Genomic DNA, 22334 nt, shown 5'->3' with positions numbered 1-22334 from the left:
TGTCATTTTGCATCACTTTCTTTTGTTGTTGTGATCTTTTTGTTGTCGTATTTTGTGGGTCTTTGCAGTTGTTTTGACTACATTGTGTTTCTTTCCGGTTGTCTGAAACGTTGGCCATCTTTTCAAACGGAGGCTCTTTGAGTGAATGTGACTGTGTCTAGATGTGTGCAGTCCTTGTTGACATTGTGCGGTTGTGTTTTGTGCCTGTAGGGGGCAGCATAACTCCAGTGAACACAGCATGAGGGAACAGATTGAGACTGCCGTCTGTCTGCGTTGCATTCCAAATTTATTGTTGCATCGTACATAAAACACCTGATAGAAATGTAAGAACACCTGTAAAGCACGAGATCAGTGTAAACAACGATATCGTATAGAAAGCCACATTCGTACATTCAGTCGTGCATAAGAAGGAACAAGAACACTGTAAACATGGAGCAGGGGCTGAACCTGAACGTCTCATGTCTCACTTCAACACTTGGATTAGAAAACAGGCAAGGGGAGTATAGAGATCGAAAGTCAACATATTGCATCATGCAACAACGAGGAAGAACCACTTGTATTGAGAAATCATCACCAACGGGATGCACTGAGTTTTTTTTTTTTCTTCACAGTCGTACTGAAGAGTGCAATAGAGACGTGATCCGTGCGATATGGAGCTTCATGGGTGGAACACTTTGACGGTCACCGGCTCAAAATCAGAGGCTGCTTTTGGGTTTTCATGATAAATCTTCCACCGTTTCATTCTGTAAACTGATTTTTGTGCTGCTAAAGAGACGAAGGGGTAGAAGTTAGAAAAGTTTCTGAAATGACAATGACATCATATTCACGTCCTTCAACCAACACTGATGGCTTATTTCATCTGAGACCATAATTATACCAAAAAAATAAAGATAGTTGTACTATTTTAGAGTGATACATCACATTCTTCATGATAAACACTTGAACAGGGTTTTCTTCTGCACACTGAAATTTGAAGCTTATCAATATTTTTAAAACGATTCCTCCCAAATGTCTCTGATTTCCCTGAAACTATAGCATAAAATAAGGATATTCATAAAGATATTGGTGAAATTTTACATTGATATAACAAATACTCCCTAATATTTTCAATCCACCTTCAGCAGTTTTTTTTTTTGCATTTTTTTTAAACTACAAAAGATTCATTCTACTTCAGATTATCACATTTTTAGAACAATTTCTCCAGACCATCTCTGATAATATAAAAATTGATATATGTGGCACAGTGGGCAGAGGGGTTGTCCTTTAATCAGATGTCAGCTTCCGTCTGTGCATTTGTTGTAGCTGCAATCACATTTGCAATTTTTCCCAGAATTGCCCAGTCTAGTTTCTCAAGAATTTACTTTTAGATTAATAAAGATTTATATTATCTTTAGTTTTTTAATTCTAACTCATGTATATCTAAAGTGGTGACAGTGAAATTTGGTCATGACATGCTAAATGAAACTTTAAATTGTAAATGCTACATGCAAATATGTTTTAAAGTCGCCCATTGACCTACTTTCAGCGGGGGTTTTCCCAATATTTAAATTTTTACTGTCAGAATGACAAAATCTCAGGTTAAAAATAAAAACCTGAAATCTTCACAGGTATTTCTCAACATGACATTGATTCACAATCTGCAATACTGGACAAGTAGATCAAATAGTTTGTGACTCTACTAGGGATATTTTGCAAACCATATGTAGCTAGACGTCACAATAATACAAAACTGAAAAAAGGGAATTTTCATTTAACTTTCATAACTGATGGAGCAGGTTTGACAAGTAGAACCACAAAAATAAAAGCGTTGCTTAATAGTCTAATCCAAGGAAAACGGAGTTCTGGAGTTGGAAGAAATTAAGAACACGTGGGAAACTGTCAAACGGAGCCTCAAATTTCAATTTGCGAAAAAATGTGAGGCGATGGGCAGCTTTTAAAACATTTAGACATGTATTTTACATGTCAGTCTTAAACTTCAGTTATCTTTATAAATATCCATAGTTTGCACTACAAAAATTTAAAGGGAATCAAAGACAGTCGAGGAGACATTGTTGTAAGATTGTTGTGATTTGATGTCCAGTCTCTGTTGTGGATGTTTTCAGAGAACAGACGAAAACATTGAGAAGGCACAAAAATGATCTTTGATGTCTTCTCCAATTTTAACCCGTCAGTGTTTAGACCCACATAGTAGTTTTTCTGGGTTGCTCAGAAGTGTCTTTTCTTCCCTGAAAATGTTTCTGGAATGTCAGTTCTGAACAGAACAAACCTACAAGGGTCTAGTATCAATAAACTTGATGAGCCAAACGTGGTTTTCCAACAAATGCTCTGGGGACATTAATTTCTTAAAAACTGAAGTTTTCAGAGAGTAAAAGCTCCTCTGGAACATTGAGATGTGTGCCAGGAAGATTCGGAAAATTAGTTTTATCTGTAGCTTGTACATGAAAGATGGCTGTAGCCTGTAGGTCTAAAAAGTGAAGCTATTCTTTCTAACAGCCAATAGGGGGCGATTTCTCCGATTTTATTTCAAGTCTAATAAACAATCAAAATTTTAAACTCCCGATCCAGATCATTTAACATTTAGCATCTGCCAACAAACAATACCGTTTTCCTCGATAGCACACACTTGGTGTTATAGATCAGCTGCAGTACCTGGTTGTTCCACCAGGTGGAGCCTCTTACTGTTTAATACTGTAGAGACCAGAAGAGGAGTCATTCAGACTACAGTTCGTGTTGGCAAGCAGAGAGCATTATGGGAGTCTAGCCAGTAAGGGGGCACCATGGCAAAGTATTCTGGGAGGCTTCTTGATCTACAGCTACTGCTCACGTATTAAGTCAGAATCAGTCAGGACGTACTTCTTATGTGAATATCTAACAGCTGCATTTAGGGTCATACTTTATATTTTAGGTTTGCCAGCAAAATCAGCACAAGACAAATAAATGCTGAATTTACACGATCAAGTATTGATTGATATTGCTGCATTGTCAGTAAAGTAAATGATTCAGATTTACAACATCTGTGTGACTAAAAGGATGGGGCTTAGATTAATATAATCAGCCCAGGACTTCATCTAAGGATCAGCTTTTCTCACTCAGTCGTTCAAACTCATTAAACACAGCATGACTTTGTTTCAGTGAGATCTGGTCCCACTCGGAGGAAAATTGAAGAATAAGCAGAGTCTGCTTCAAAATAGTTCTCCACAAACCAATGAGTAATGCTACAGCCATCTTTTACGAACAGTCTACAGGTGCAACACAACACATGTCCATGCATGTTTCTTACATTCTGAATTAGAAGTGTATGTAACTCTTACACAACATGCCACTAGCAGGGCTGCAGTTAAGGTCATAAACAAAACGTAAGAAGAATGAATAAGAACTTTCAAAAAATAAGTGATTTGATTTGCTATACCCAAGAAGTTTATGTCAACATGGAACCTCTGAATGGAAACGGCAAGTAAGAAACTAAAGATCTGAATTTCACTTGGCTGTTGTGAAAAACAACCCATGCACTGATGTCATATGACAAATCTACAAAATGTCTGCTTCACTTTGGTGAGTTCTACCCTTCGTATGTAACCCTGTCATGTATGTATGAGTGCAGGTGTGGTGCTGACGGTGCTTTAACTCCAGATGACCAGTAATGAAGGCACACACCATGCTGCTCTGGCTTCACCCTGCCCTCACAGTCCCTCTTATAATACACCTGTCCTTTCAGTTACTGCTGCTTCCTGTGGTGAAGTTACTTGCGTTCGTCCATTAAAGAAACCAGTGGATCCCTGTAAACCATGTGATTCCTGACAGTGACCGTCTGCATACTGCTGCTTGCTGTTAGTCGTGGCTCATTGTTCGTGGCAGCTCATTGGTCAGGATGTGCCACCGCTCCACCCTACGGCCTTTGTTCTTCAGGCAGTCCGTCCAATGACGGAGGGCGTCGCCCTGTGACTGGCAGCCGAGACAGACGCCACCTGAAAAACAGGAGGCACAGGAAGAGTTAGACATCTGTTATTGTCCCTGTAAGAACCTCTGGGAGTCATGACTTTTTAGACAAACCTTCGGAGACCCCTAAAATTTAATAATATAACTTAAAAATGTGAATATGTTGGAGTCCATGATCATCTGTGTGCAAGGGCGTCAGTTTGTTTTTAAAAGTGGGGGGGATGGAGACCACAGCACTTTCAGAAAATGTCGAAGAAAGGCGGCAAAATGCCACAAGCTGGGCTCAAACTCACAACCACTGCACCAAAGGTGGAGGCTCAACCTGTTGAGCTATCAGTACATGCAGGTAGAGGGGTCTGTGGGCCGCTATAGTACTAATTCTCCCGGGCTGAAATTTTGCCCCTGCACACCTCTGGTCAGAGCTTCCACTTGGCACGGGTGCAAATTTAGCATCTGCGCGTTTTTTTTAACCTCACGCAGGTGTGCTGCATGTCTGTGCAACTCTCGGCCGAGTGCGGATGGTGCGTTCAGGAGCGTCGGAATTTTCTATACTGCTGAAAATAACTGGGTTTACAACGGCTTACATGTGAAGAATTTGAATGTGTTGGAGACAAAATGACCCCTGACAAAAAGTGGGGGGGACACCTCCCCACCGTCCCCCCCTAAACTGACGCCTATGTCTGTGTGTCTACACCTGTAGGACATGACTATTCTGAACGGACACATGGGAGTTTATTGTCACTCAACGGACACCAGTGAGTCTTTTGATTTTTGTGGACACTTGGGAGTCACTATTGTCCTTATGTGGACATCTGGTGGTCTTTATGGTCTTGGTTCCCAGCTGGGAGTCAATACAGTTTTGTAGACACTGAGGAGTCTTTACTGTCTTTATGCAGACACCTGGGAATCTTTCTTTGTTCCCATCTGGGAGTCATTGTAGCCTTTATGTGTACATCTGAGAGTCATTAGTGTCTTCATGTGGACATCTGGCGAGTCTTCACAGTCTTGGTTCAAGCTGGGAGTCAATTCAGTCTCTGTGTGGACACCTAAAAGGACACGTTGCTCTTTAACCCAAACTAAAGTCTCGATCAAATTCATGTAGCTTTCAGAATTATTAGCAATGTACAAGATAAAAATTGTGAACTTAAAATTTCACGGGCATTTCTACAATTTTGAAATTACAAACAAATTTCTTTTAACCATTTAAAAGCATCAGAAAACTTTTCTTTTACCAGCCAAAAAAATTATTTGCAGTAGAAACAAAAAAATTAACTTTTCACTCTCAGTAAATGCTGATAAATGTTCTTACTTCCAAATAAATTTGCGTGATAACGGAACTGATAACATGATTCTGCTGATTCGTGGCAGCCAGTCTGAAATGATTATTTATGGATATCTGTGGAAACTTCAGCAACCAGCGCTCTGCTCCCATATTAAACTAGAACATGAGCATAATGACAGAATGAGCTAAACTACCAAAATCAGCACAGGACAAGTATGAGATCAGAAATACAGATGGTTGGTGTGATAAATATGCAGTAATAACCTCCACAAGCTGAGCAGCTTTGCCGGCACTAATGAGCAGCATGTGTTAGACTCATTAATATTTACAGCGTTTGCTCACAGCTGAAGCAGAGAATGATCCTGCTAAAAACTTTCTACACCATCACTGACAGACTGACTCCCCGTCAGCAGAAAAACTGATTTCTGAGAGTTTTCCAAAAAGCCCCGAGGCGTTCGTGGATCGCCGGGCGTCACTTTCCACTTCATGCTCAGATTGGAGGAGTGATCTCACCGATGAAGTCATTGGAGCGTCCGAGGTCGTAGTCCCACACCGTCACCTCCAGAGTCTTGTTGGCCAACTCTGACAGCGAAATCTCATAGAAGAACTCCTGCAGAGGAAACATGCAGAGATTTAGAGTGAAGGGCTGCGAGGTCCAGCATAAAAAACCTCCTGAACGACCAAGTGATGAACCACAAGCATGTTCATCCCCACGACAGGATTAGATCATAGTCAGTTTTATTTGACCAACAGGTTCCTTCTGACTGGAAAGGACATAAGTAACAAAAGATATTACGACATTGTGGATGTTAATGACAAATGTTAATGTTTTGCGCATTTTTTTCTTGGCGTTTTTACTGATAAGTCCAAAATTACAGTTTTGTCTCACATTTTTGGTTGTTTTACATCTTTGTGGTTGTCTTGGGCCAAGTTGTGGGTATTGTGCATCACATTTATGATACCACAGCTTGAGCTTTTTCCATCACTTGAAAGGATTAAAATCTATTTTATCACAGGAGACACATGTTCTGGCTATTGTGTATGTGGGAGAAACACACGAGACATTTCCCCTGAGAGGATTTTCCTGCAGATCGGAGGGCAAAGTGGCGAGAAGGGGCCAGATTGAAATTAGACAATACCTGCAGAGAGTGAGTAGGAGGTTGTTAAAGCTCTGACCGTCCAGGGGGCAGCACCTGGGGGTTTTTACCTCATTAAATTCAGGGTTCAGGGTCTTTTTCATCACAGCTGTTTTGTGCTTGGATTTCTTCTGTATGTCAGGCTTCAGGTATCTGAAAATAGGAGAAGAATAGTTTTGATTTAGCTGCATGAGTGATGATTTATCCGCTGTGTGGAGCCTGTAAATGTGTTCATATAAGTACAAAATTATTAATGAGTGTAACACATGCTGCTTTAATAATGGATGTTTGATTTTGCTTAAAGTAAAGTTCATGGGAAATTGACACAATTGAAGGTAGCACTTTAGCAGCACGGCTACCAAAACATCCTGCAGTGAACCTGATGGAACCATCATTAGTTTATAATGATCAGACATGAACCATCAGATCATATCAGTGACTTGCAGATTTATAACTTTATGACTATGAGGCTGATTTTAAAAAGCCATTAATGAGAGAACCACAGCGAGAGGACTGAAGAAGAGTTTAATTACTGTAGCCTGCAGCAGACTGCTGCTCTACAGGAACACTTTCATGCTGCACTCACATGAAATCGTGCAAATCATCAGAAATGAAGCTGTGATTAATAATTAATCGCACCGGGTCAGTTTTACAGTGCAGTACTTTTCACATTTGTCTTTGTCAGGACCCAGACCTGAACCTGATTCTAAATCAAACCCTCAAACAGCTCTCAGAAACTCGGCACCAAATGGACAACTGAATAGAAGGTCTAAAATTTAGCCTACTTTACACTAGCTTACTATACATAACCTTCCTCTAACTTTACCTTAACCTTCTACCTACCTAACATTAAATTAACCCAATATTGAGCTGAAATCTTACTTTTCTCCTAAACCTTCCTCTGACCAGATATAAATTCAACCCAATGTTAAAGTCACCTGTCTTTAACCTTAACTTAACCTTTCAGAACCTAACCTTACCATATTTAGCCTTAGTTTGTTTCCTTAACTTATCACTAACTTTAACCCAACTTTGCAGCAACCTTTCTCTAACCTTAGTTTAATTTAAGTTGTCTGCCTTCATCCTAAGTTAACCACAGTCCTCCCTAACCTAACCTGAACCATAGCCCAACTCTAAATAACTTGTTATAGCTGTACCACAATTTCATGTTACTCTACTAAACTAACCTCAACCCAACCTAATTACATTTTTGAAGACTCCTTTGTGTCCCTATAAGGACACTAAGTCCCTACATTGTAAATGTATTAACAGATATGTGTCCCCACATCGTCAGTAGTCTGGGTACAGTGTAGATAGATGATTAACAGGAGGTACAGGTCTCAGCAACAGCAGAGCTACTGGACCGGACAGAGTTGTGCTATAATTGGTTCTGACCAATTATTTTAAAGATGACACAAGGAAATGATAAAAGCAAGGTGTGGACTCGCTCGGCTGGCTCCCCTTCATCGCTGTCAACCCCCATTTCAGGTCCCTGGTACCTTGCTGTCGGTCCGGGGACGCTGTGCAGGAGATGAAGGAGCTCCAAGCTGCTGGCTGGAATATTAAATCTGTTCATTTCCTCTGAATTGACTCTGAGAGTTGAGCTGTTGTCTCACAGCTGAGGCTGCTGATCCACTGTGGATTCACAGAGTCCAACCCTGCAGACATCAGTCAATATGTCTGACTGGTTCAAAAAGGAATTAATCTTTTATTTTTAGCACACAGCCAGTTTACCAGTACCCTCTCACTGAAATCAATGTCAGGTTTGGTAAAGTTATTCATTTAAAACTAAATATAAGCAAGAAAGAGGCACCAAAAACACAAAATAGATGTAAACAACAGCTGCTGCACCAGGATTGTCCACTAGGGGGCAGATTCTACCTCATCAATCGAGGCTAAGAAAAGAGATAATTGTCTTTGTGTGCTTTAAGTTTTATACCGCATATACAGAAACCACAACACTTGAGGATGTCACAGTATCGCCCCCTAGTGGCTGGTTACAGTATAGGTCAAAAGCTCTGCCTCTTCTATGTTAATGAGCCAAATTTTAAAAATCGTACCTCCAAAAATCAGCCAACTTCAATATTTTTTCTTAAACAAACAATCCTGTTTCTAAAGTTGTTTCGAGCAATTTTCAAAAAATATATATTACTTTGACGGATATTTGAGATATGAGTCAAGATGTTAGCTGAAGTTTTAATTGTTCCATTTCTTTTCCACAGAAACAAATCTAAAAATGTGATGTGATTTTTTTTTAAATTGCTTTTAATTTATTTTTTTATCACGTTCCTTTACATCTGGAAAATGTAGGCCAAGACATCTCCATTTATTCACAATGGTATGACAAATTTTACCTTCATCAAGTAATTACAGCTTCTGTGATTAGGGTATTGCACTGGGACATATAGGAAATATTACTCAAAATGGTTATACTGTCTTAAAAATAGCAAATAAAAAAGGTTTGTTATCATGAAACTTTTCTTGTGGAAATTTCTTGTCACCAGATAACTGTGAGTAAAGTAGCATTTGAAGTTTATATTATAATCAGGCCTGATATTAATGACTTTAAGTAATCCTGTAGTGTTATTTCTAATGTTTCGGCTGTATGTGTTTGGTTTGTGTGGAGTTCTTGTTCATATTTGGAAACTAGACTATAAATAACATGATTTACAGATGGAATTTATGTAAATGTGGTTATCATATGACCTATAATCGTTTAAATATAACCGTCATGGTTGAAATCATGTGATTTTGATGTATTAATAACATTTTAGTCACAGTGTGGGAGCTGCAGTTACTGTGTGGCAGGTGGAAAACTGCATTAAACTGCTGAGTTTGTCCTTTAAAGTTCATTCAACTGGCAAAAAAAACCTACTGGATTGGATATAATGTGGGACACAGAGCAGGTAAAGTAACCTAGAAACATGTGGATACCTTCAAAAGAGTTAGAAATGTTGAGTATCGACCTATTTTAAGCCAATATATTGGTTGAAATGCTGCAGTGACACAGCTTGCTGATATTCTGGAGGCGGCATCCACTTCTAAAACTGTTGAATTTCTGTTCGACCTCTCAGCTGTCAGTCGCCTCCTTGTTCTGGCTCTGGCTCAGTTTGTATTCTGACAGCGTGCTGCATTAAAATTAAACCTGTCGTCCTCTTCAAAGTCAGCGTCTCTCGAGGACTGGAGGAAACAAAAGCGAGGAGAAGCCTTAAATCCCGACTGTGGCCCCTGGTGTTTCCTCCGGACGAGATTTTTCTTTTATTATCCTCCCTGCCAGCAGACAGATGGGCTTTCTCTTCAACAGAAACGGCATCATTGATTAGAACGGCTAATAAGATGGCAGAACCCCAGCTTCTAATTGTCTCAGTGTTGTAAAAATGTGAGATTCAGTCCTCAGTGAGGTCTGCAGGAGGAACGGTGAGTTATTGCTAAAAAGGTCACATCTAAACACTTTACTTGTTGATGTTTATATATTAGTTTACATTTAGCTTTTCTCACTTTTATTGCTTCATCTGTTTTCTCTTCTGTTTATAAAAATCTAATAAATAAAATTCTGTTAAATTGAATCTTTCACAAAACCCCGCTTCACTTTTCAGTAAATGTGAGCATTTCAAATATTGGTGAAACTGAAAAAGACAAAATTTACAGTGAAATCAACAAAAATAGTAGTATAAAGCTGCATGAAATGAAGAAATCGTATACGAATTTAAATGACAGACAAAAGCTTTCTCCCACTTGTTGGACGGAGTGCCTTACAATGTAAAAAATTAATGTTTTAAACGTTTTTTTTTTAACAAATTTTATGAATAATTTACTGTTATTTACAGTTTTTCATGTTTTGTTAAATTACAGATTATAACTAGTACTACAAAAATCTGTATATTCAGAACTGAAAAGTGGTATGTAATTGTTTCCTGTTTAGCTAAAGCCACAGAAAAAAAAATGTTAATTTACATGTTCAGTGTAAAAACAATACTCAATAGCATCCACATCAAAAATCTGTGTTTTTGCTACTAGCAGTGCTTTTATTTATTCATTTTTACAATGTTTGGCCATGAAACTATACTGTTTTACTGCATTTAAATCAGCAAAAGTGTGTCATTATTTTTCAAATATTTCGCATTCATTTCACCATCTTATTAGTTTTTCAACATGACAGTATTGTACCATTTTGTAAGATTTTTTCATGACTTTTTTTTACAGTGTACCAACAAACGAATGTTGCTGTCTTGTGGTTCTTGTTTTTGTTTATTTATGTGATTATTTCTGATTAATTCTGGGTTTTCAGGTCTATAGCTGTGGCTTACTTCCCACCTTCTACATCACCATGGTAACTGAAGCTGACCCTCCAGAGCAGGTATGATGTTCAAGGATATTTTTTTTTTTGTTTCTTCTTTACTTTCTCTCAAAACCGTTTGACACCCTCAAGCAACAGAAATGCTAGAACTGTCTTACACACTATGAGAATATTAGAGTTACTGGATTTATCCTGCACATCAACATGAAAACTGTGTCCGTATACCCTTTACATAATGTGTCTTGTTTGTGAAATCTGTTAAACAATTTTATGCTACTATAATGATAATTTAACTAAATATTGAACAAAAACCTACATATACAGAAATATAAACCTGCCCATGTTAGTGATTGGTTATCTGTTGACAAATCCACCTCTTTAATGAAAATATGCTCATATCCAGCTTCAGAAAGTCCAGTTGGCATAATGAGCTAATAACCAGCTTTTCCAGACTGGGATTGTTTGGTTTCATGAACAAAAATTATGTTTGGATATGCTGAAGCTGCTTCATCTTTTAGGGCTCATATCTCAGCATACAGCAAAAGTTAGGTTAGTTGGGTTTGGTTAGTCAGGTTAAGCTAGGTTCGCTAAGATTGAGTTAGGTTAGGTAAGTCAAGTTTATTTTTAGTTGGGTTAGGTCAGTCAGGTTAGGTTAGGTAAGGTTGAGTTATGTTACATCAGGATAGGTTAACTTAGTTGGATTAGATTAGTCAGGCTAGTTTAGTTCAGTTAGACAAGATTTGGTCAGGGTGGGTTAGGTTTGGTTATGTAAGTCAGGTTAGGTTAGTGAGATTACTTCAGAATAGAATGTATTTATTATCATTGTGATTTGCAACATAATTGGTAAATGTTTTGGTGACCAATTTCGTGGTACTGACTTAGTGAAATTAAAGTTAGGCTGGTCAGGTCTGGTTTGTCAGGTTAGATTAGTTTGGTTAGCCCGGTGAAGTTAGTTTGGTTAGACTGGTTAGGTTTGTCAGGTTTGTTAGGCCAGGCTAGGTTAGTCTGGTTAGGTTCGTGTGGTTATGTAAGAATAGTGTGGTTACTGCTCAGGTTAAGTTAGTCAGGTTAGTTCAGAATAGAATGTCTTTATTATCATTGCGATTTGCAACATAATTGGTATATCTTTTGGTGACCAATTTTGTGACTGTGACCACTTGTTGAACTTAAGGCAGTCTGGTTAGGCTGGTCAGGTTTGATTTGTCAGATTATGTTAGTCAGGCAAGTTTTGTTGGGTTAGTCAAGTTCGGTTAGGTTAGTCTAGTTAGGTTAGCCAGGCTACATTAGTGTAGTTATGTAAGGTTAAGTTAGTCAGGTTAGTGTACCATAGAGTAGAATAGAATATTTTTTTTTTACTGTTATTGAGATTTACAACGGAATTGGAAAATCTTTTAGCGACCAATTTCATTAAGGAAGTCTGGTTAGGCTGGTCAGGTTTCGTTAGGTCATGTTACTTTGGGTAGTCAGGTCAGGTTAGGTTGGGGTTAGTACAGGACTAAATTGTACAGTTTATTACATCAGAGTTCTTACATTTTGACGTAGGGGTCAGAGAACCCGTTGACATCCATGGCTGCCAGGTGAGCACAACGCTTCACTCCGACGCAGAGACCACCATTGCGGCGACCTTCACTTCCTGCCTCTACGTCTTCGTCCTCCGAGCTGAGAGGAGGCAGGAACTGCAGTGAGAGAAGAAGACGACCTCTTTCCTCCAGACTGTGCAGCTGTTCGTTCTCCCACTGAGGATAGACCACAGTATGTAGGTTAGTTATGTTAGCTTGGTCTGGTTACATTAATCTGGTTTAGTTTAATCTGGTTAGTTTAGTGCTTCAGGTTAGGCAGGTATGTTAGGATTGTCAGGTTAGTTTAGTCAGTCTGACCATTACTCAATACCCTAAAAAGAAAGCATAAGAAGATAAAATCAGATGAGAGAAGCCTTTCAGGCACCACAGAAGATAATCCCTGTCTAATTTGGAGATATAGTATGTCAAAATGTCTACATTATGATCTGAGTATTTTATGACCTGATGCGATGAAAGTTGAATTCTATTAAATAATTAAGGAGACTGTTACTATAGTGATTAAATTATAGTCACACTGACCACATAGTTTCAAATATATTCAGATCACGCAGCAGAAAAATGTCCAGTGTTTAATGTCTGATCCTTCGTGTCCATGTAGTTTTGATCTTGTGTTCCTCTGGTGGGACACAGTCTTTGGTGTCTTTAATTCATACTAAAAACTCCCACAGGTGAGGATGCTCATGGACATCAAACCCACATTTAGAAGTTTAACCCCAAAGGAATCACAGTGATACTGTAGCTCGGTGTGTGTGTTCTGGATTTTCTGGTATTTAATGTCATGCTCCCTCCCTGTGGGTCAGAATGGACTTTCAGCTTTCTGCTTCAAAGATCTATCTGTTTTGATTAACTGCATTGGTCTGAAACCCTTACAGTGTCAGCAAATGTGATGTTGCTCCCCTGTTTTTGCCAGAGTTTTGTCTGTTTCAGTGTAAGCAAAGAATAGAGAGTGCCAGTAATTCAACATTTAATATCTGTTTGGGGTTTAAGGTGGAGCTGCACTTTTTAAAAAATGGTAATAATCCAGCAGCTGGGGGGTCAAACAAAACAGTAAAAATAACATTTCTATACTTTGCTGCATTGATTTTACCCTCTACTGTTGAGAAGCATCCCCACATCATGATGCTGCTGCCACCATGCTTGACAGTGGGGATAGTGGGTTTAGGATGATGTACGGTGTTTGGTGTCCATCAAACATGCTGTCTAGTATGATGAATAACAAGTTCCATTTTGGTCTCATCAGACCAAAGAATCTTTTTTCGTGTCTTGGTTTCCTCCCTCACTAGTCTCTTTCTTGCTTGGTCTCAGTTTCTGAGGACGTCCTGCTCTAGTCAGATTTACTCATGTTCCAAAATTCCTTCTTTTTCTTAATGATGGATGTAACTGGACTCCAAGAGATATTTAATAACTTGGAAATGCTCTTGTATCGTCCTGACTGATGCTTTTCAACGACCTTTTCTCAGAGTTTCTTGGAGTGTTCTTTAGTCTTCATGGCGTAGTTCTATCCATTAGCACTGATCCACCAGTGACTGGACCTTCCAGATACACGAAATTAGCAACTTTACCTTTTTTAAAAATAGTTTTATGTGAATTCATTTATATTTCCTTTTTTTAAAAAAAAATGAACGATTAGGTGTATAGATTCAGAGTGCATTTTGTAATTGTATTGATGTTTTTAGAAGTCTGTACGCTGCTAGTTTTTTGTTTTCACAGTGTGACTGAAGCCACCAGATGAAGCTAAAAGTGTTACGTCGACTTTTAGCTTCATCCAAAAACAGAGCAGCAGTTTGTGGGAGTCGAATCCCACTGAGTCCACGTATAATCCCATTTTCTGCTGATAAACTGCAAATTTAATATCATCCACTGAAAATTCCCACAAAGCAGAGAGGAGAAGGTCACATGGACACCGCCTCCACACTGACGGTGTTCATTAGAGCTCATCACGGCAGGCCTTCGATTTGAGCTCACCAGCAGGGTGAGTCGATCGATGGTTTAATCCTCCATCTTTGTCTCACCCACTTGGCTTCATTCATCCTCTTCTCTCAGGATCCCTCCATGAGCTCCCATCACCTCATTACCCCTGATCGCTCCACGACCTTTTACTGCCACTCAGAAAACACAAAAGCTCCGGTTTGAACTTAAGAAAAAGGGCAAAAGTGTGATTCAAGTCATTTGTATGAAGAGCTTCATACGGTTTCAGCTCAGTCCAGCGAGATCGCCTCCCAGCAAAAAAGAAAGAAAGAAAACTGCAGCTAAGAAAAGAAAAAAGGTCAAAAAATGAGCAGATCGATGGCTTTTACTCGGAGTCAGCAGCAGCTCAGCTTCTCTCCCGGCCGCCTCCAGTTGGTGCTTTGTAGATGAACTTGGCGCCGAATTAGATTTGAGCCGAGACTCTCCGGCTGGAAATGAAGATTCGCTGCTCTTCAGAGACCGAAGGTCACCGTCCAGGTGAGCAGCCGACCGACAGCCGGGCTCAGATTTCCCATCAGAGTGAGACATCCGTCCGGCTCGTCTTTGAAAGCAGCAGAGGTTGTCCAGATGTTCTGACAGCTGGATTCACATTCAAATCTACTGTTTGACATGTTCAGGACCCGGAAACAACGCGTTTCAGCCAGAACCCTCCGTTTCCCTAAAACTGACCAAGAAGGAACTAATTTTAAGATTAAAACAACAAATATGTCAGTTAGTCATCATTTTTTACAGGCTGAAAATGTTTTGTTTTTTTGATTTTATTATTAAAAGAAAGAAAGAAAAGAGGTTTGAATAAATATCAGAAATTACAGTAGGAGGGGCTTGTTTGATTGACAGCAGCTGGAGGGGTGTGTCCTTGTGATTGAGTGACAGCTGCTTGAAGGGCGTGTCTTTGATTGACAGCTGCTGAGGGGGCGTGTCCTTGTGTTTAGCTGTCTTCTGCATTCATTGAATGTTGATTTATTCTTTTTTTGTAACTTTGGGCTGAAATAATGAATTTTCTCCGCTCATCTTTTGCTCTACCAGCAGTTTACATGTTAAATAATAAATATTAACACCAGAGAAGTCATTAATTAACTGGAATTCAGTTTACTGTGTAATAAATTCTGCTGCTTTGGAGCTGAACCTGCTAATTAGACACGTTTTGAGATGCTACCAATTAGTTTAATTAGACTTTCTTGCCAAGGTTGAAAAGCTTCCACCGGAGCTTTTCATTTCATTACATTCCTAATTATTCAAACGGCTGTATTTCTGCAGGGAAACGGTGAAAAGGACCAGAGATAGTCTCTGGCTGCTGTTTGTCGCTGAGTCGAGGTCAATTAGCTGCAAACAGAACAAATGAAAGCCTGCTTGTTAGAATACTGTCAGAAAATGTTCCATCAGACCCTGACATCTCAGAAATGCTTTCTTTACAAATCAGAGACAGAAAATCTACATTTACAGTTTTCATGTAGAGACAAGGATTTGTGCCAAATGAGTTTACATCTGAGCAGATTTGAAATCTGACTGACTGAATTCAGCTTATGTTTGTTGACATTTTTTTACTGTAATTCTGTTGAAAAATGTAATTTTGTTTTGCAGATCTTTTTTGTGTTTTGTTAAATTTCAGATTATAAACAGATTCTAAACAGTAATTTAGATATTAACTGCAAAAAACACCCATGAGAGATTAAGAGGCTGTAAGAACATTAATATAACAGAACTTTTCCCCAGAAGACCTTTAATAGATCTTTAAAATATAATATCATTTTTCATATATTTTCATTTTTCTCATTTTGAGTCTGTGCTTTCTTGATTTGGGTCATTTTCTGCCTTACTCGCGTCATTTCATATCTCTTTAGAAACAATTTTTTGTCCTCTGTTGTTGTATATAGTTTTTGTCAGAATTTCAGCTCAGAATTTTTAGTTTAAGAAAGAATTCATATTTTATTAATGAATGTGAGGCAATTTTAGACCAGTTTCCTGCAGTGCTAAGATTCTGAAATAATTGCCACATTCTCTGGTGTTTTAAAGAGAGAAACTCGGAGTGAGGAAACAATAGGAGCTCCGACTGATGAGAGAAGAAGCTCAACTTCTTCCTTTTATAAAGAATCTGTTTGACGTCTAAGAGCAGCGTCTGGACAAGAGAAGAGTCTGGTAAATGAGAGAAGACTAATCCAAAGAGCCGCTGGAGGAAAAGATGATGAGTTCAAACCCGTAAAGACTCGAAGTCGGACTGCAGGAAGCCGACGGAGTCTTTGTTGTGTCCTCGATGGTTTGAGATCAGAAGGAATCTGAGCAGTTTTCCGTCCTGCTGCTTCCAGCTCAGACTGAGAATTCAAAGACACGATGTGAAGCTTCAGACTTTCTCCTTTTCCTCACGGTGAGGAGAAGAGCTGCAGTAAAGTCATGTCTGTTGGACTTCAATAGATCCTAGTAAAACCAATAAACCTGCAAATGTTCAGAACCTGGACTCTGAAAGTTCAGGAGGCTGTAGGTGATCTCAGGGAACCTGCTTCTGATTCATCACTTCAAACACGATCGATTCTCTGATTTGTGGTTTTATTTGTTCTGCTGATGGCGACTCTGGCTGTGTCTCTGATCCACAGAACCTTTAGAGAACATCCAGGGAGCGTTCCCTTCATGCTTGTTGTGTCCTCAGAGCAGAACGTCAGAGTTAGTTTGAATCTGACGACCAGCAGATGTTTACCTCTCGGAGGTAGCAGGAGATTCCTCGAAGGGCTTCACCCATCGCAGTCGGAGACGGAAGCTGAGGAGAGAAAAGACAGAATCAGACAGGAAGTGGATGTGTCTGCTGTCTGTCTGTTGTGTGTCTGCTGTGTGTCTGCTGTCTGTCTGTTGTGTGTCTGTTGTGTTATCGGAGGTGGATGTGTCTTTTGTATAGCTGTTGTGTGTCTGTTGTTTGTTTGTTGTGTGTTTATTGTGTGTCTTTTGTGTCTGTGTGTCTTTGTTGTGATTCTGTTGTGTTTCCGTATGTGTCTTCTGTGTGTCTGTAGACTGTTGTATGTCTGTTGTGTTACCGAAGGTGGATGTGTCTTTTGTGTGTCTGTTGTCTGTCTGTTGTGTGTTCTTTGTGTGTCTGTTGTCTGTTCTTTGTGTGTCTGTTGTTTGTCTGTTGTGTGTTCTTTGTGTGCCTGTTGTGTGTTCTTTGTATGTCTGTTGTTTGTCTGTTGTGTGTTCTTTGTGTGTCTGTTGTCTGTCTGTTGTGTGTCTGTTGTGTGTTCTTTGTATGTCTGTTGTTTGTCTGTTGTGTGTTCTTTGTGTGTCTGTTGTCTGTCTGTTGTGTGTTCTTTGTGTGTCTGTTGTGTGTTCTTTGTGTGTCTGTTGTTTGTCTGTTGTGTGTTCTTTGTGTGTCTGTTGTCTGTCTGTTGTGTGTCCATCTTGTATCTGTTGTGTTACCGGAGGTGGATGCGTCTTTTGAGTATCCGTTGTGTATCTGTTGTGTGCTTGTTATTTGTCGTGTGTCATTTATTGTCTGTTGTGTGTCTGTTGTGTTACCGGAGGTGGATGCTCCAGGCAGGTGTGGAAACGTTTCGTCTGATCGGGTTTCACTCGTTTCAGAGGAACTCTGGATTCTCCGATTAACTCGTTGTGAGTCAGTTTGTCCTCGTCACAAACAGTCAACCTGGACGGACACACAGAGAGGAAACCAGATCATGAAATCAGCCTGAATAATGTCTAAATATCAAGGTTCTCTTTGAAGTTGTCTTTTTTTTAGCCATTTATAAACTAGACATAAGGCGTTTTTCAGAAATATTATGTCATGCTTTGAATTAATTTAGTTTCATTTCTATAATTTATCAGCTTCTGCGTCTTAAATGACTTCTATTTTTTCTTCTTCTTCAGAATTTAGTGAAGTATTTTAATCGTCACTTTCAGAACATTTTCCTCCTGTTAGTTTCTTCTATCTGTGGACAGAAACCTGTGGATCAGACTGTAGACGTACACCTGGACAGGTGAGCTCCTCCTCTAACTGCAGTTTGACTGTAAGTGAATCAAAAGCAGCAGATAATGAGGACAGATCCTCCTCTGGGATTCTCCTTCAGTGACTCAGATTCTTCTTCTGTCGCTCTGATAAAACGCCTTCGTAAGCAGCAGGAGGTGGAGAGAGAAGCTCCTGATGAAGCAGCTCTCAGCAGCTTTGAAAAAGGTCAGCGAGTGATCGAGATCAAAGTGGAGGAGCTGCAGTTATTCAGCAAATGTCAGGATGATGGTGATGATCACAGGGTTCACACACTTATTCATCTACACTGGACACAATCAGTATTCACCCGCTTTAAAATGTCCTCCTTTAATTCTTTTGAACCTTGAATCATGTTCAGCATAATTTGAGTTTTATGACAAGACTTGTACAAAGAGAGAACTGTCACGTCAAAGTGATAACAGACTTCTGCAAAGTGCTGTCAGCTAATGAAAAATATTAAATGTGAAAGAACTCATTGCATAAGCGTTCACCATATTTAAAGTGGATCATCTGAGGTCAGTGAATGCGTCTCAGTGATTGTAGCATAAAGACTCCTGTATCTGGAAGGTCCAGTCACTGGTGGATCAGCACTAATGATAGAACTACACCATGAAGACTAAAGAACACTCCAAGAAACTTTGAGAAAAGGTTGTTGAAAAACATCAGTCAGGAGATGATACAAGAAGATTTCCAAGTTACTGAATATCTCTTGGAACATGAGTAAATCTGACTAGAGCAGGACCTCCTCAACAATTGAGAGACTGAGTAAGAAAGAGACTAGTGAGGGAGGAAACCAAGACACCTATGACTCCTCTGAAGGAGTTCCAAGCTTCAGCAGGTGAGATGGAGAGACTGTTCATAAAACAACTGTTGTCTGTTCTTCACCAGTCAAAGCTTTAAGGGAGACAAAGAAAAAAGCTTGAATTAAATCAGGACTGGAGTTCACCAGAAGACATGTGGAGACTCTGAAGTCAACTGGAAGAAGGTTCTTTGGTCTGAGGAGACCAGAATGGAGCTTTTTGTCCATCAGAGTAGATGCTACGTTTGGAGGACATCATCACAAACACAACATCCCCACTGTGAAGCATGGTGGTAGCAGCATTATGATGTTTCTCACAGCAGGTCCTGAAGGCTTGTAAAGGTAGAGGGTAAAACGAATGCAGCAAAGTCTAGAGAAATCCTGGAGGACAACCTGATGCAGTCTGAAGAGAACTGAGACTTGGAGAAGATTTGTTTTCCATCAGAAGCAAACAGCTGAAGCTCCTCAGAAACGGTTTAAAGACAACAAGGAGAAAGTTCTGGAGGCCGAGTCAGAGTCCAGACCTCAATCCAACTGAGAATTAGTGTCTGGACTTGAAAAGTTCTGTTCATTCAAGATCCCTGTGGAGCCTCACGGAGTTTGATCAGTTTATAAAGAAGAATGAAGTAAATGTCATCGTCCAGATGTTCACATTGATTTAGATCTATCCACATCTTTAAAGAGTTGCAGAGAAGAGACAAGAAATGAATCCAGAAAGGAGACATGACAGTAACGAGGAAGCAGCTCCTTCATTTCATCGCCTCTGAATAACTCAGAGATTCTTTTCGTGCTGCGGCTTCATCAGTAAACACACTCCTTCAAACACACTGCTGGCAGCGCAGCCGATGCAAAACAGAAAAAAACCTTTTGTGCTTTTCAGTGAAGCTCATCAGATCAGAGTGCAGCTGCTCGGCTCTGCGGTGGGATTAAAGCGACACAAAGAGCATTTTAAATGTGCCGGCAAACAGAACGACACCAAACTGTTTCATGGCAAACACAATCACAGAAAGTATATTCAGAAAGAGGAACGCTGTGCGGCTGACCTCAGAGTGATTTTCTATTATTCATAAAGGAGGCAGGCTGAGGTGGAGCGGTTGAAGGCTGGCCGCCTGCACAGATGAAATGTTTAGATATCTATCTGGATATAATGCCACTCTGGAACCAGGTTCTGATGCTAGAACCACTTCAACGGGAGGAAGATCGGAGGAGCTGAGAAGGTTTTACAGAAATATTTACACTGAGCTGCTTCTTTTAGCCCTCTGAACTCCTGTTTTTAAAACATGTTGCTCAATCAGACTCAGAATTATCAGATATTTTTCACTAAATAATAAATCTACTAAACTACAGGCAGCAGGTTTATGGAGTTCTGGAATAAAATGCTGTTTTAGTTGTTGAAATCAGATTTATTATAGATGAAGATAAAAGAGATAAGATAAAAAAAATAATGTTTTTGAGTTGTGTTTGATCAGATGTAGCTCAAGAAGTGTTTAGCTTGATGCTAAATATTTATTTTCCCGGATGGAACCACGTGTTGCATTCAAGGACAGTCGGGAAAGTGGAATTTTTTGTAAAATTAAGACATTCTTATAATTTTGGGACGTTTATGTAGCCTAGCCGCGCTAGACAACCCACGGCAACGAATTTAATTCTCTGCCAGGGTGGGTCTAGTTACCCTCCATAAGGCTCGAGGCTGGATGCTCCTGAAACTGGCCGGACCAATCACCATGAAGTGTAGAGTCAGAAGGCGGGCGTAACTAAGTGACGACAGAGGCGTGACGATTCTGACAGAAACAACAGGCGCACAATAAACAGTTATCTTTCGACTCGGCTTTGGCCACAGCCCTTAAAGATTTGAAGCTAAAATTCAACTTGAAAGATAAACAAAGGACGGCACTGAAGTGTTTCATTGAGAAGAAAGACGTATTTGGACTTATGCCGACGGGATATGGCAAATCCTTAATACACCAGTTGGCTCCGCTGGTTGGGAAGCTAATGGGACTTAGCCACAATCCGCCGGCGCTCTAGGAACTACGTCAGCCTATCTTTTGCACTGATTGGTTGTATACCTACCCAATTGCTGCAGAGTGATTTGAAAGACAACCTTTTAGCCCGCCTCCCTCCCTGTCGAGCGTTCCTAGACCCTTGTGCCTTCAGAACATGGGTCTAACGAACATGGGCGCGGCTAGGCTAACGTTTATGTAAATTTGAGACATTTTTATACAGACATTCTTCAAAGCTTCTCAAACATTCCTCCTGTGATCTCCTGAGCTGCTGATGAATCGTTTCTTCCTGTAGAAACTCCTTCGTTGTAAAAACATTGAATTTCTCCTGGTGGCTCTGCTGATTAATGCTGCGCTGCCACGATGTTTGTAGAAACCGTAAAACCGCAGCGATGCGTTCAGGCTCTGCACGATTTAGTTAATGAGGGAGGACAAACTGGATGTCAAGACATCCTGATGAATGGCTGCAGCAGTAATCGCTCTGAAATGAGATGTGATGAAACCTAAATTATCCCAACGCTCACCTGAGCGTCTTGCGGTGCATATCCTCCTCGGTGATGCCCACGTAGGTCAGCGTTTCATTCCACACCGGGTTCAGGGAGTTACGGATCGTCTTTGTCTTCAGCTTATTGGCCTGAAAAACACACAGAGGCGCCCACATGTTGACAATTACTGATTCTAGTTTCCTCTGAAGCAAACGTGTCTTAAAATTTCAATCTGAGCCAATTTAGGATTGGATTTAACGCAGCCCAGGTTTAGAATTCAGCTCATGTTGAGACTCCCAACAGACTCTTGGTCATAATTTAAACTTTTTATTGAGTTTTCTACAACAGCGGCTTCATCACTTCAGACTGGAGGGTGCAGACAGCAACACAACAATCAAGTAGAACAAAGAAGAAATAGCTCAAATAGGAAGAGAGAAAATCAGTTTAATATAATCACTTCTGATCCAACATCACACACTGTAAAGAAAAAATCACAATTTTCTAGTATTCTACAGATTTTTCCTGTTTTGTGAACAGATAGAATCTCATAAAGTCACAGAAATAACTTTTAATTTACACTTTGTTAAATAATGAGAGTCTGTCATTCATATATTTACAAATCATAATTTTTAAAAACATCTTTAGTACATTAAAATTATCAAAATTATCAGGTTTTTTTAGATATTAGATGTTATTTGAAAAGAAAACTGATTATTCCAGATTTTTAAAAAAATGTTTCATATTTTTTTAAACATTTTTTCTTACAGATTTTCCCAGTTTTTTTTAATTAGAGATAATAAATAATAAAATTACAATAAAAGGACGAATTTACATGTTAACTATGAATAGAAATTTTAAATAATGCTCACACAAAAAATGTGTTTTTA

The 22334-nt window shown here is 39.5% G+C and overlaps 1 protein-coding gene across 1 annotated transcript in view; it reads right to left on the bottom strand.

Moving 5' to 3' along the window:
• Positions 1–267: 267 nt before the first annotated feature.
• The window catches only part of doc2a (double C2-like domains, alpha), a 49296-nt gene continuing 27229 nt past the window's right edge, over positions 268–22334 (bottom strand). Inside the window, exons 5-11 of the mRNA XM_022216920.2 lie at positions 21487–21596; positions 17698–17824; positions 16889–16948; positions 12182–12387; positions 6426–6507; positions 5732–5828; positions 268–3965 (exon numbers count right to left, since the gene is read on the bottom strand). Of these exons, the coding sequence (XP_022072612.1) occupies positions 3829–3965; positions 5732–5828; positions 6426–6507; positions 12182–12387; positions 16889–16948; positions 17698–17824; positions 21487–21596 (819 nt within the window). The 3' untranslated portion in view covers positions 268–3828. The remainder of the gene's footprint in view (positions 3966–5731; positions 5829–6425; positions 6508–12181; positions 12388–16888; positions 16949–17697; positions 17825–21486; positions 21597–22334) is intronic.

Source organism: Acanthochromis polyacanthus, chromosome 21, assembly GCF_021347895.1.
Source record: "Acanthochromis polyacanthus isolate Apoly-LR-REF ecotype Palm Island chromosome 21, KAUST_Apoly_ChrSc, whole genome shotgun sequence".
In the NCBI taxonomy this organism is placed as follows: Eukaryota; Metazoa; Chordata; class Actinopteri; family Pomacentridae; genus Acanthochromis; species Acanthochromis polyacanthus.
This window is presented reverse-complemented; position numbering and strand designations above follow the sequence as displayed.